The 14139-nt window shown below is 43.2% G+C and overlaps 1 protein-coding gene across 1 annotated transcript in view; it reads right to left on the bottom strand.

Annotated features, from left to right (window-relative positions):
* Positions 1-3477: 3477 nt before the first annotated feature.
* Positions 3478-14139, bottom strand: part of LOC146315670 (sprouty-related, EVH1 domain-containing protein 2-like) — a 32122-nt gene continuing 21460 nt past the window's right edge. Inside the window, exons 5-6 of the mRNA XM_084735530.1 lie at positions 8992-9150; positions 3478-7903 (exon numbers count right to left, since the gene is read on the bottom strand). Of these exons, the coding sequence (XP_084591656.1) occupies positions 7118-7903; positions 8992-9150 (945 nt within the window). The 3' untranslated portion in view covers positions 3478-7117. The remainder of the gene's footprint in view (positions 7904-8991; positions 9151-14139) is intronic.

Here is a 14139-nt window from a genome sequence, read left to right as displayed (position 1 = left end):
AGCTGGAGGTGGGATGAGATGTGCTGACAGATAAACTGCTACCAGAGGGGAGGATGGAGGTACGAAGGTGACGGAGCCTCTGCACACAGACCAGGAGGAGGAAGAGGAAATGGAACAGTGGCAGAGGACTGGCGCCACCAGAGGAAGAGGCTCTCTTTCCGTGCCTGAAATAAAGATCTCACCCAGACTCTTCCGGTCCGTGTTCCATTTTAATCCCTCGACTCTTGCCACTTCCCTCTTAACCCTGAACTGTTACCTCTGAAGCGCCGTTTGAAGTTTCCTCCCCATCGGAGCACAAACAGACGCATCACCAGGAAGTGACAGAGGACATTTACTAAAATATTTTACTCTCATGCAGCTTGAAGGGACTGGTGCTTTGCTTGAGGCTTTCAAAATGATCTTTACTACCACTCAGAAAGATTTATTGTACTTTTTTCCCCACTACATTTATTTTAGTTCAAAAATTTCTTGTCAGATAAAAATCTTAACTTTTCTCTTTACAGTCTCACCCAAATGTAGATTTTATATGTACTCTAGTCAGTCTGATATTGGTCTGCTGATATTGGCCTGATATGGGATGAAATCCTATATTTTCAGTTTTCTGGGTAGTTTTTTTTAAAGGTTTTACATGATGTGTCTTCAAATTATAATTAGGACAAAGTGCAGGACAGTTTACATGATAAAATAATGTCTTATACAGATACTTTTCATGCATATTTATGCATGTATTGTCCCGGAGAGGGAAAAGGCACCGATTCGGTGGAATGGCCCCGCTGATTTTAAGACGTTTTTGCACAATCCTTATCAGCGAAGACATTTTCCACAGGGTGGGAGTAGAGGGAAGTTTTCTTCTTGGCTTATCCTCAGGTGCAGGGTTTGAACTCGGTCAGGCAATGCTTAAACAATTATCTGGCTCCCTGTAATCTTTACTTCTGCAACATCTCAGTTCAACGTGGGTTTATCAGGCAATTTAGACTTGGTGGAGAACCACAACAGGCTGAAATGTTGCAAAAGTAAGGCTCGCTAGGCGCAAATGTAGAACACAATCTCAGTCGTACGGAGTGAAACATGAAAATTCTGGCTATCTTTGGACATGAGACCACAGCACTGGTGCGGGACAAGCCACCCGTTCCTGTAAACTTCAGTGGGAAGTGAGCGCCGGGGCTCTGTGCACCCAGAGAGGGGCCACGCTGACCCCATTACACGAGCAGATATCTTAAATGTTTGCACATGTGGACTGTGATGCTGTTTGCAGCCGTTGAGCTGCTTAGCAGGCCCCCAAAAGCCCTCAGGGACCTTCTTTTTCTTCTCTTTTCTCCCTCCTCCTCCTCCCCTCTCTCGCGCTCCATCATTATCGCCCACATGCTTTTCCAGAGACATCCTGAGTGAAACAGCTCGACGTCCTCGATGGCTATCACATGTTCCCGCTGTGGAGGGAGGCAGCAGGGGAAAGACATCTTGAAGAGAATGAAACAGGCTGAGCTTATTTTCTTTGTGTTTCCTTTCATTAAATACTTTGCTAAGAGGTTTTGTGCACCAAACTGGAGAGGTTTTTAACAAACGTCAGGCCTACCCTTTCTCTCTCGCAATTTTATGTCTCTCTAAAAACTCTGTATTTGTTTAAAAAACTGTTTCACACTATTGGTTATCAGTCTGCTCTTGTTGAAAATATACTTAAAATCAGGGGTCGTCAATGTTTTTCAGGCCATGGGCCCCTTAGCTAATGGAGAGATGGAGCAAGGACCCCCTACTACATACTGCATTGAATATTTTTGAATCTTCTCTTGTTGTTGTTTACCTGTAGCTGCTATGTCAGCAGCAGTTGTGGCATGGCTAACGTTAGCATGCGTTAGCCTCACCATCTGTACTTATGCTGGCTGTTTCTGAGGTGGAGGGACTGCCAGAGTCTCTTGATAGTGAAGTTACGAAATGATCAATTGTGGCTCACAAGAGTGTCTGTATACTTGGAATAAAACAGCTAATTGGCCAATGTTTCAATAATGCACTGCTAATCAGGTGTCGCACAGTGATTTAGTAGGTTAGCACAAATATGCAAATATTTATCTTTGCTAATAATTTGTTGGATTCATGTTAATGTGTATTTTCAGACGTAATTTCAAACAATAATTTGATGACCCTCCCTGCAGTAACTCTAAGGGCCCCCTAGTGGTTGCAGACCCCCTATTGAAGACCACTACTTTAAATAAACCATTTTAGACAATAAAGTGCCCCTTAAAAATGCAATGCATTGTACCTAAAACAGCTATCTTGTTAGATTTCTTCAGCTGCAGGTTGATTGATGTTAAGCTTTTAGTCGTGTGAAAATGCAAAATTTAGATGAAATTTTGACATTTTTGTTCCTCTGAGGACGAGTCCCACTGACTTGTTGACCCCTGCCCTGACTTCTCACCACCAGCAAGTCAACAATGATGGTTTCTTTCATTTTAGGTGGTTCTTATCACACTGATGTTTGTTCAAGTGTTCGATTTTCTCATCAGTTTCATATTAATTTGTTATTTAATGTTGTAAAAACATGGTTTCGTGCCATGATTGACAGCTGAGACCTGCTCGCGATTGAGTTGGCAGGAAGTTGAAAGCACATCGCTAACGCTGACCTCTACTGCGCAGACTCTGCCGCCAAAAGACATCACCAGTGCAACATGGCAGCGCTCGTATCCAGACAGGCAGTGCAGACTAACTGACAAAATTAGGTACTAACTACATAAGTTAACCGTGTCAGTAAATTAAACAGCACCATGGTTTGGGAAGCACCGGTATATACCAAGTTTTCCCAAAGCAGTTTTCTCTAAAACTAGACCAAGCAAGTAGTTTGTAGTAGAAGAAGAGTGATATGAAGCTGCTATAGCGAGCAGCCCCCTCTGCTGGTCGAATGTAAGCAGAATGCAACTGACACGTCAACCTATAGACTCTGCTGCTTTGTTTTTTTTTGCTTTCACTTTGTGGTCTGCCTTTAACACACAGTTTAAAATAGGGACTGTTACCGGAAAATAGTGACGTGTGGTCACTTTACTGTATTTTAGCATAATCACTGTGAGCATGTTAGCATTTAGCTTAAGAAAGTTAGTGCAGCCTCACAGAGGTGCTAGCATGAGTGTGGGCTCTTATCCGTGTTTTTTCCAGCCTTGCTTAAGTTTTAATACAGTTTTCCCCCCTCTGTAAATTCCTTTTTTTTTTATGATTTCTTACATTTTTATTTTTCTTATTATTGTCCATTTACAGCAGTCTTTTGGTGGATTCTGTTCCTCTGATGAGCTGAAAATTGGATTTGATTCACTGATAGAATACATCACTCAAATGGCAGGAACATGACGGTAAATTATGACACACACACACACACACACACACACACACACACACAGATACGCTGTGGTTTGTTTGAGCATGAGCCTGTTTTGCTTTACTGTATATATTCATGGGGAAGCACCTTCAATCCGAGAGTAAAATTAAGCAGCAGACTTTTGCGTGTGGTTTCACTGTTTTCTCTCATTTTATTGGAGGCGGAAGGTAAGACACACATTTCACTTTAGTTTTCTCACAGACCTGGCCACCCTTCAGTATCTACAAAGTACTTCCTGTTCCTTCTCAAAAGCAAGAGCTACATCCATCGTACATGTTAGAAACAGTTATTTTAAAAAAACAAAATAGAAATAAAAATGTACAACATACACTTGATATATATAATATAATTTTTGCTCTTTTTTTTTTACAGAGGTAAAAATACTAAGCGTAAAAAATGGGTCTAATTCATTACAGGGAGTCATTTCTTTAAATTTCTCAATTTAAATACACAAGGAGATAAAGAGGATGCATTCAGGCACTTGTAAATGGCTCTGACATGTGAGAACACACTCAAACACCAGACAAGACAGACAGAAAAGATTTAACGCTCACACACACGCACACACACTCTCTCTTTCCAATCTGATTGGCCCCGTCCCTGACACATCATCGAAGGATCTGATTATACTGGATGTTAGTTTGTGATAGCATATTCAGCTGATCCCAGTAGCTTTGGATCAAGGAGCAGGATAGGGGAAAAGGATGTGGGATAAACACACACGCACATCAAGGACGCTCGTACTGGTACACAGGACAGGATGTATGAAACAGACACAACCAGGGAAGGAAAAAGGAGAAGAGGACATCCTCAGGCATTCTGCATTTCGACTACAGTAAGTGACATTTCCTTGGCAAAACAATCAGGGATGGATGTTTGTTTCCAGGATTTCAGCTGTTTTTCAGACTCCCGTTCTTTCCCAGTGGCACCCCACTGATGTCCTACGTTGTTTTGTTTTTTTTATTATTATTTTGTATTTTTTAAAAGCTTATTGTGTTCCTGGTCGCATCCCCAATGCTGCCATTTAACCAGGCTTCGACAAAGCTTAAAGCACCCGAGCGGCCGTCAGTTTAGTGTTGTGCTGTCGGTGTGAGGGGCGTGATTGGCTGGCTGAAGTGTCACTCAAACAGCAGGCGACACGGGCAGGTGAGGACGGCGATTTTGTTTTCCTCCAGGGCCTGAGTTTGTACATCACCACGCCCTCCATGGCCCTGAATGACCGGACTTTAATTGTTTCTTTTTTTATTCAGTCGAGTTGTAACATCTGTTGTTATTCTTTGTTGGTGTGATGATGTACCAAATCTGGCATGGAAGAAAAAAAAAAGCATTAGGATAGAGGGAGGAATAGTGTGCACCAGTCACATGTATGCAACTGTGGCTTCAGCCAACTGCCGCTCATGTGAATCACTAATTTACAAAAAAAATATTTTGGCCTTAAAGGAACAGTTTGACAATTTGGGAAATAATCTTATTCAAGCCTGGCACTGTGTCCAAAGGTAAAGAAAAAGAAAGTAGAGCTGCAACTAATGATTATTTTCATTACTGATTAATCTGATGATTATTTTTTTGATAAACTGATTAGTTGTTTGGTCCACAAAATGTCATAAAATGGTGAAAAATCATGATCAAAGGTGACGTCCTCAAATGTTTTTTCCACAACCCAAAGATATTCAGTTTATTGTCATAGAGGACTAAAGAAAGCAGAAAATATTCAGATTTGAGAAGCTGAAATCAGAGAATTTGGACATTTTTTCCTCAAGCACGGACTCAAAATGATTAACCAATTATCAAAATACTTAGTGATTAATTTAATAGTTGGTTAATCTCTAAAAATAGTTAAAACATTTTCTAACCAGTGGAGATTCCTGGAAGTCATCACACCTGGTCAAGAAATAGTCCAGTAAATAACACCCCGCAAAACTTCGTCATTTTTAACTTTTTCTATGGATTAAAACCAACAAGATGTAAAATGTCAGTGAGCTGGAAAGGTGCGAGTAGGTGGATTCTGTTACCTTTGGACAGAGCCAAACTAAACTAAGATAGGCTAGTCTAGGCTAAGGCTAACTGCTACCTGGTTTTAGGTTAGCTTCATACCACTGGCAAGCAAGCAAAATTTTTCCAAAAATTTCAGATGATCCCTTTTACAACTCATAATTTTTTACAAGTGTGAAATCAGACTCAGTACATTGCTGAAGTGACACTGTAGATGTCAGAAGTTATCCATTATTATGATTTTTGCTGAAAAAGAAGAGCTTTGATCCTAATTTTCACTAGTAACAGGATTTTAATACCTATATTTGATTTTAAAATGTACATTTCTGTGGGGTGACTGGACAAAATCATTTCATCACAGTTCTTCAACACTAATTTCATTCACTGAACCGTTCAAATCATAGTAATGATTTTGCTCGTCCATACATGTGACTGGTGGGCTCCACTGGAGGAGGGGGTGGGGGACTTTAAGAGGGGAGCTGATTGTACATCGCAAGCAAACTGGAGTCCTTAGTTTACACCCTTGATGAGAACCTTTTCAAGAGTTACTTTCCTTTACAAAAATAGTTTAAACTAAGTTTAAAAGAGTTATGTGGTGAGGCTGATTGCTTTGAGCTGTAACCTTGCTCACATGTTTCATCATAGCAGACATCTTCAGAGGGACGGGGGTGAAGTTTGGAGCGATGCTCCACATTTTAAGGCATAATGGGCACCGATTTTTAACGGCATCTCTGATTGATTTTTCAGTCCTTGACGTGACACAGACTGCTGACTGAGGTTCTGCACAAAATGAGGAAATCAGAGCCTTTGAATCTCACACCGCTTCGGTAAAATAAGCCAAAAAACTGTCTGGAATTGTAAGTCTGGATGGGTTCCTGGTTTAGGTGATTGTTTAGGCACTATTTGAATTAACGTAATAGGAGCAGGGAGACGGGTGCTAGAGCATCATAGCATTGACTTGAAGCACCGTCTCATTGAGTGAGTAAATCACAGCCCAGCACCCTTTTTGCTGGTAGATCAATTCAGTGAGAAAATAAATAGGACAAAAACACGAATCTTTGGGCTATTAGAAGAAGATGAAGATGAGTACCACGTTTGTTTCAGTGAACAAAGAAGATGGCGATGGTGGAGAGCTATGTAGACTATATACACGAGCTTTACAATAAGCTGCAATACAGACAACGAAAGGCCTCAGCGCACATTGTAAGCATGCACATATACCATCCAAACACACACATAACACACACTCACACACACACACACACACACGCAAAGAGGTGTAGTGTCTGATTTCTCTTGTAGAGTAGAGCTGAGCGGGCCTGATATTGGAATAGAATATAAACAAAATGGCCACGCGTACATCAAAGGAGAGAAAAAAATAGAACAAAGAAACAATTCAAGTTCTTTGACGCCAAGTCAGTGTACAAAGTATAAAGTACCTGCATATGTGATACATGACATATAGGTCAGCTATAAAAAAAAGGCCCCCTGAAAAAGAGTGCTCTCTCACTAGAAACAGAGCATGAAATGGCCACGTGGAGAGCTGAGAGAACTGTCTGCCGTAAGGGGGAGCTTATCTTCCCAGGCCGTTCAGAAAATGCACCAACTGTTTTTTTTTTGGCTTATTTCAGTGTCTGGAATTTGTAGAGAAACCCAGAGAACCAAGGCAAGAGAGCGAGCCGCAGTGACCACCTGTCCCCTCTGTGTATTCCCCCGTCCTTCCCTTTCCCTGTGCTTGCGTTGGATTTAGGTTTGTGAGGCTTCAGCTCAGCTCATGGCCTTGTGTCGGCCCCCGCAGCAGCCGCACCTGAGCCCCGCCCGGTGGCAAGCGTGGAGAGGCGGGTAGAGGCAGAGGCAGGGCGCCACCAGTGACAAGCCGAGCAGGGCTAACCAGCGCGAGCCGAGCCGGCCTCCGCCGCTGCCCTCGCCCCCGTCACAGGAGCAGGGGTCCGAATAGTCCCCCTCCGGGTCTGACATGCAGTGGTAGAGCATGGTGTCCGCTAGCCACATGCAGCTCACCCGCCGGATGCACGCCCGCACAGGGTCCGGCGCATCCTGGCACCGGCCTCTCCGGTTGTCGGACATGTAAAAGGCCTCGCCACAGTGCTCGCACTGAGCCCGCTCCACCCCATCCTCCTTCCTCCCCTTCCCCCCGTTGGTGGATGGGGGGGAGCTCGGGAGGAAGGAACGGGGCTGGGAGGAGACCACAGAGGAGAAGCCTTGGCGATATGAGCCGCCATGGCCCTTAGTGACCAAGGGTCCGAGGGCGGGGTCAGAGTCTGAGGGCGACAGGGCCGGTGCCAGCGGGTAGGTGTAGTCGTGCTTCTGTGCCTCCGTCTTTGCAAAGTGGACGTAGGGCTCAGAGTCGTCCATTTGGATGAACTTATCACGCACAGTGGCGTGGCGGTAGTCCTCGTAGCCCGTGAGCCAGGGGCGATCTGACTGCCGTCCGTGACGCTCTGTGGTTCGCTCCCAGCTGCGTTCCCGAGGGTTGATGCGGACGATCTCCTCGTCCTCCTGGAAGGTGACATGACGGGGAAGCCGAGACAACGGCTGAGGAGAAAGAAAGAAACAATGAAACTTAAGACACAACAATAAACAACAACCATGAATTTTATTTAAAAGTCACCACAACCAGTAAACTCAGTTTATCCACCTCTTTAAAATAAGACTGAGAGAAAACTCACCTATTTTCAAATCAATTGTATCAATCAGTGAAGGGAAACAAGCTGTTTAAACTTAGGGCTGTAACGATTACCGTCATATGTTCAGATCAGCACATGGATTTATTAATACACCCACACACAGATCAGGAAACTAGCTTCTGATTGGTTGACAAGCTCAACCCAAGGCATCTTGGGATTGCCAGTGTACAGCTAACAACATGTTAACAACAACAACTATTTTTAAGATGGAAAAAGAGTAAATAAATAGTTATATTTAAATAATAAATAATGTCTTATTTTATATATCTTATACAAGATAAGACATTCAGTGTTATTTTTCATCATGGATTTATTTTACAACTTCTCCAAAAAAAGATGCTGCAGTTCAAGGCCTCTGAAAGAGATACAAATGCACTGGAGCTAACGCACAGGTAAATTTACAATGCTAGCGTTAGCATTCGCTTAACATTAGCCTGTCCTGTTCAGCTTACTTTGGGGCTGACCAAGTCACTTTTCCAGCACTTGGGAAAAATCAACAAGACTTTTCCTAGTACTGAGAAGCTACAGAGTTTATTAAGTGACACACTGTAACCTGCACTGTACATTTACTGCCACAGTGACAACTTACTGCTAAGTTTTTAGATCACACAACATGGTATGGAGTCCAAACACGAAACAAAGCAATTCCGGTATTAGCAGCACTCATACTATCCTACACTTATGCTTCAATTAAGTTAAAAAAAACGCTAACATTAAGGCAGTTATGGTGAACCACGATCCTGCAGGAATATGTATCTTTGGTACCACAGTAAGAAAAATTCACAGTTTTCCCATCTCTGTATTTACCATTACGCCCTAATGACAACAGTTTCATCTGAACTTTTGTCCATCTTTAGAATCAGAATATGCCAACTTGGGAAAAGCATCTTGACGTCCGCGCTCTTGGCGTTTTAACTAGACTCAACATTGTCTCACCTGGTCCAAGAAGTAGTGGTCTGAGAGCCGGTAGGGGTCGTGGAGGTCATGGCGATGTCCCAGCACGCACTTGTGTCTCTGCGGAAGGGGCGAGGACTCGAGCGGCTGCAGAGAGCTCTCCAGCTTCTGGGAGGAGTTGGATGAGCTGTCTGTGGTGTTCTGAGGGGACAAACAAACACAGGATGCAGGCTGAAAGCTGCACTCTGATTGGATATGCCAAACAAATAGTTAGGGCGAGAGGACGCCATGATTGGACAAACAAAAACAGGAAGCCTCACGCAGCTCTGATTGGGAAAACAGGAAGCATGAGCTCTATTTTTTGAGCCATGGTGGATCACCGCATGCGAGTCCAACTTTTATTGAGAACATCTGCTATAAAACATCAGCATCAGTCAGAAAGGATGGGCGTAATCATCAAAGCCAAAATTAGGCTTAGACTGAGAGTGTGTCCAAGATTTCGGGAGATTTTTAACAGAATATGGCAGAGATGGAATATAAGATTCATAAGTATGTTTTTTATTGGTGTATAATCACCCTCAAAGACTCATCACTGTGTTTTCATTACCTTAGAATGACCCCTGTATATCTATAGAGGCAGTGGGTACTTCAGAGGTGTGCCATGTTGCACCGTCATATTTCTACAGTAGCCCAAAATGAAAAAAACAAACAAACACTGGCTCTAGATATGGCCTTTTGCATTTTGCACGAGGTTTGCAGTGTCTGTACTTTCTCCTACACGCTCGAAAGGGGAAGCTGTGGTGAGGTGCACTGTGATCTGCAAGTTCACCACTAGATACCACTAAATCCTACACATTGATCATTTAAAACATAATTAGCTATACATAGGTGGAAAAAACGATGATGATTTCAGTTGTTTCTAACGCTTCTAGTTAATAAGGTTACCGTGAGGATGCATGAGTCAACTGATGTCAATAAAATTGGCATTTGAGGAGGCTTGGTGTCTACTGTGTTTATGTGAAATCAGGCCTGTGATGGACTTCATCTGACCCAGCAACAATATGTAGTTTATCCTCACTGATGTACCGTAATTGATAATACATTATATAATATCAACACCTTAGAACAGCACAAAAGACTAAGCAGCAGGACAAACTACAATCTTAAAAATGATCATTTCAACAAAAAATGATCAAAACTTCATTAAGGTATGATTGTACTGCAGGACTGATGTGTTAGGGCTGAATCGCAAAAATATTGAATTTACAATGACATAATAATAGAAAGGCAGTAAATGCTCACATTAGAGAAGTTGGAACAAGATGAAACAAGACTTGAATGATAAATCAATCATCAGGTGTGACTACTGAAAGCATTACTACCTTAAGCGACAGCCTTTCAACACACATTCAAATATGATTCAAATTTTCAAGCCAGCAATACAGTTTATCCTCCGATTTTCAACAGCCAGCATTCACGCTGGCAGTTTCTTCAGAAATCACCTTCTATAGTTAAAAATATTGTTGAACTTTGGCTTAAAGCGTTGATTCTGTGACAAGTTTTTATATTACCATGAAGTAAATGGCACCTACATGTTTTAAATCCACTTAACACAGACAATATCCTTCAGCAGGTTGGAGAAGGACGTTTCATGCTTCGACTTGATATTAAGAAGCCAGTTTTCTGCACAAACAGTATCACCCTTTGTGGCCTCTCCCTTCCCTCCTCTCTCCCTCTTCTTCACTCTCCCCCCCCCCCCCCCCCCCCCCAACAACCTGTCCTCCTTCCCTCAATCTCACTTTCTACACATTCCACCTTTCCTTCTCTCTTTTCCACCACTGTGTGTGTGTGTGTGTGTGTGTGTGTGAACAGTATCCTGTCCCCTTTCCGCTAAAGGCTGTCAGGGCTCCACTCCAACTCAAACCTTGGCCAGACACTAGACAGTCGGGCCGCTGCCGTGTAGTGCTCAGACAGACAGATTTCAGACATGCATGCTGGGGGCCTGCAGCCCCTGTGGGGTATCACAGTGTACCAGCTGATATGCAGGTCATGACGACTCCTGTCTCATCATGTGTGCCTCTATGGACAGAAACATCCATGATGTGTTTGACCCTGTGAAAAGGGTGCAGGTGTTTTTGTGTGAGCTGGCTTGATCTTTTTGAAGCCAGTGATGCCGGACAGTTTCTCTTTCAGTATCTAAAGGTAGCGATGAGTAGACTATTTTTTATTAATCATATGCAAAGGAAATGCGGTGTTCGCAAGGTCTTTCATAACTCGGTGATGACAAAACTCAATTTTGTTTTGAGCTTCACATGGTTAGTCGCCAGAAGTCAACAGAGCCTTAGAAACTCGTATCAAAGGTCAACAAGCTTGTCCGCCAAAGAAAATTTTGGCCGGGGCTGAATTTTGCATGGTCATCTTCTGCCAGCAGCTCGCAGTAGCTATGAGATTTCTGTGATTTTCTGTTTCCATGAAAAAAAACAAAACAATTCCACCTGACAAGCACAAAATAGATGAGAAGATTGATTCCAGATATTCAAATCCTCCCAGTTCTTTCTTCCCAGAAATACATGCCTCAGAAGGGGGTAGCTGAGGAGATTGGCTATGAATGGCAGGATAGGTGGTTCGAACTCCTGTCCTCGTGCACACATGTTGAAGTGTCCTTGAGCAAGATACTGAACCCCAGATTGCTTGAAATGTACGGTATGATGAAACAAGACCCCACAGCCGTTCTGACAGCTCTGTGAGGCTGCACTTAGGCACAATGCTAACACTAGCATGGCAACAGAGCCTTTTAGCAAGCAAAGGCTCATGGCAAATTGTTGGACATATTGACATCGTAAACACACAATGTAAGTTCTGCCACTAGGGGTCTCTCTCACATTAAAACAATAACAAGTGTAGTATTTTGAGGATGACATGAGGTAGCATGGGATTATGGGGCTGGTTGTCTTCATTGTTAACCACTACTGTGGATAAAAATCTATCTAAAAAGACTCAGGCAGAAATCATGGTAATATAATTCATGTTACGTTGAGTTATGCAGACTTCCTTCCTCATTCTCTGATGCATCAGACGAATCCTGTGGTTTCTAAAAAGTTATAGCAACTACCAGTTAGCGAGGAAATGCACCGTTACCTTAAATAAAATTACAGATTTCTTTGGGTTTGAACATTGTTGGACACGTCTGGCCTAATGTAGGTACTCAACTCAACAAAATAGATAACATATTTTAGGCATTTCTATGATAGAACCAGATGAAAAGTTAAGGGATCACCAGTGTGATTACAATTCATCCTGAGGGGGTCATGAATGTTTCCAATACATTTCACGACAATATAATCAAACAGTTTCTGACCACAACAGTCAACTTCATGGTGGATCTACAGGGAATCACATAAGTCAGTGTAGGATTAATCAATGAATGTCTGCACCAGTTTCCAAGACATCTCATCCGATATGTGTTGAGAAATTTTAGAGCTGCCCCTAATAGTCAACTAGACTGTTGCCCATCGGACTGTTGCAACACGGACCCTTCCTCTTGTAACACTGTAGTCAATGGCACACTGCTGTTAACCGTGCTGTAGCTGCCATTAGCTAGTTAGCTCAGTTAGCGGTCCTAATAGACTGGGATACAGTCTGAGATCAATGGAAGCCTGTCTGAGGACTGGGCCAGGAAAATCTGAAGTTGGGGGCAGCCATAGAAATCTCAGTCTGGACCAAAGTGGAGGACTGACTGACCGACCAACTGACAGACCAACATCTATAAAATTGCTGTGTCTTTTTTCCCCTAATCATTTTCAAATGCTTTGATGTTTTTGTCACTTGCTGTCCAACCTACAATCAAATCCAAACTATATTTCTTGCAGTATAAACTTGGATCGCCGTCGGGTAACATATCATTCCGGAAATCCTAACAAAGTTTTCACAAAGTTTTTGAAATTGACCCCATGTGTCAAAATCTGGCACTCCATCGCACCTAAAATCAAAGCTGTGAATTATTTGCTGGAGTTATATGACCCAGATCTGGTGTGTGTCTGTCTGTCTGTCTGTCTGTCTGTCTGTCTGTCTGTCTGTCTGCTGAAGCCATCCCTATTATATCCTGCTCCCCACATGGATACCGCCATGCTGAGAATTTCCCCCAGCTTTCTTACAAAGCCCTCAGAGCAGCCAGCCAAAAATAACATAACATGCTGCCTCCGCTCCGGGCCCCGCCCCCCTGGAGAAGACATTACCGGGGGGAGGAGCCGATACGGTTTAAAACCAGTCCGACTCTGGCCTCCACGGCTGCAACTAATTCAAAACACAGACCAGACTTTCTGCTGCAAGCTCAAACTGCACAGGAGGATGGAGCAACAGAGAGGAGTTGAGGGGGAGAGTTTATATTTCTGGACATCCTCCCTCTCTATATTCTGGCCCCAAGGCTGGACAGAGGGCATTTCAAGTTATTTTCTGACACAAAACATGTCCCGACTCAAAGCTCGGGAGGACTCATCCTTCAACAGGCCCGTCTCGCTCTCCTGGGATGAGCCCAGAATTGCTTCAATAGCTTTCACTCCCCCTGTTGTGAATGAGCCAAAATAGAGACAGAGAGGAGACGTGCTGAAGGGAGGGACAGAGGAAGGGTTGGGTTAAGTTTAGGTTTGGCAAACGAGGAATAATTTAGGGAAGCATGTCCATTCTAGCTCTCCCCAGCTCCGCCGCGCCCCCACCATCCTCCCCCGTCCCCCCAAAGGCTGTAAATCTGCTGCAGCATTTCCCCCTGTCCACGACTGCCCGCCTCGCAAACTCTGCCGCCACCGCTAACTTTAGGAAAGGTCATTAGCACAGGCTAAGCATGCAGCACTGAACCCATCAATGTATCCCATAGTTATGGACACGTGATTTTAAGGCTATTATTAATGTTAAATTTGACAGTCTGATGCTTGTTTAAAAGACATTTTACTGTTTGTTCTCTTTTGTCATTTCTCTGAAGAGGATTGAGGACTGTGACCATCAGGTGTAGGACAGAAGAAATGCCAAGACAAAGACATACAGACAAAATGGACATTGTCAGCAAAAAAGCTAATTTAGCTAGTAATTATTCATACCCATATCTAACCATAATCTAACTATAAAAGAAGGATTGTCTGTCTGTCCTTCTGTCCTTTGCATATTTTGGGAGCTGTTCTTCTGATCGACTTCTCACTT

Source organism: Lutjanus erythropterus, chromosome 14 (genome assembly GCF_056507025.1).
Source record: "Lutjanus erythropterus isolate fLutEry1 chromosome 14, fLutEry1.hap2, whole genome shotgun sequence".
NCBI classification, from domain to species: Eukaryota; Metazoa; Chordata; class Actinopteri; order Lutjaniformes; family Lutjanidae; genus Lutjanus; species Lutjanus erythropterus.
Note: the sequence above shows the minus strand (reverse complement) of the source record. Positions and strands in the feature narration are given on the sequence as shown.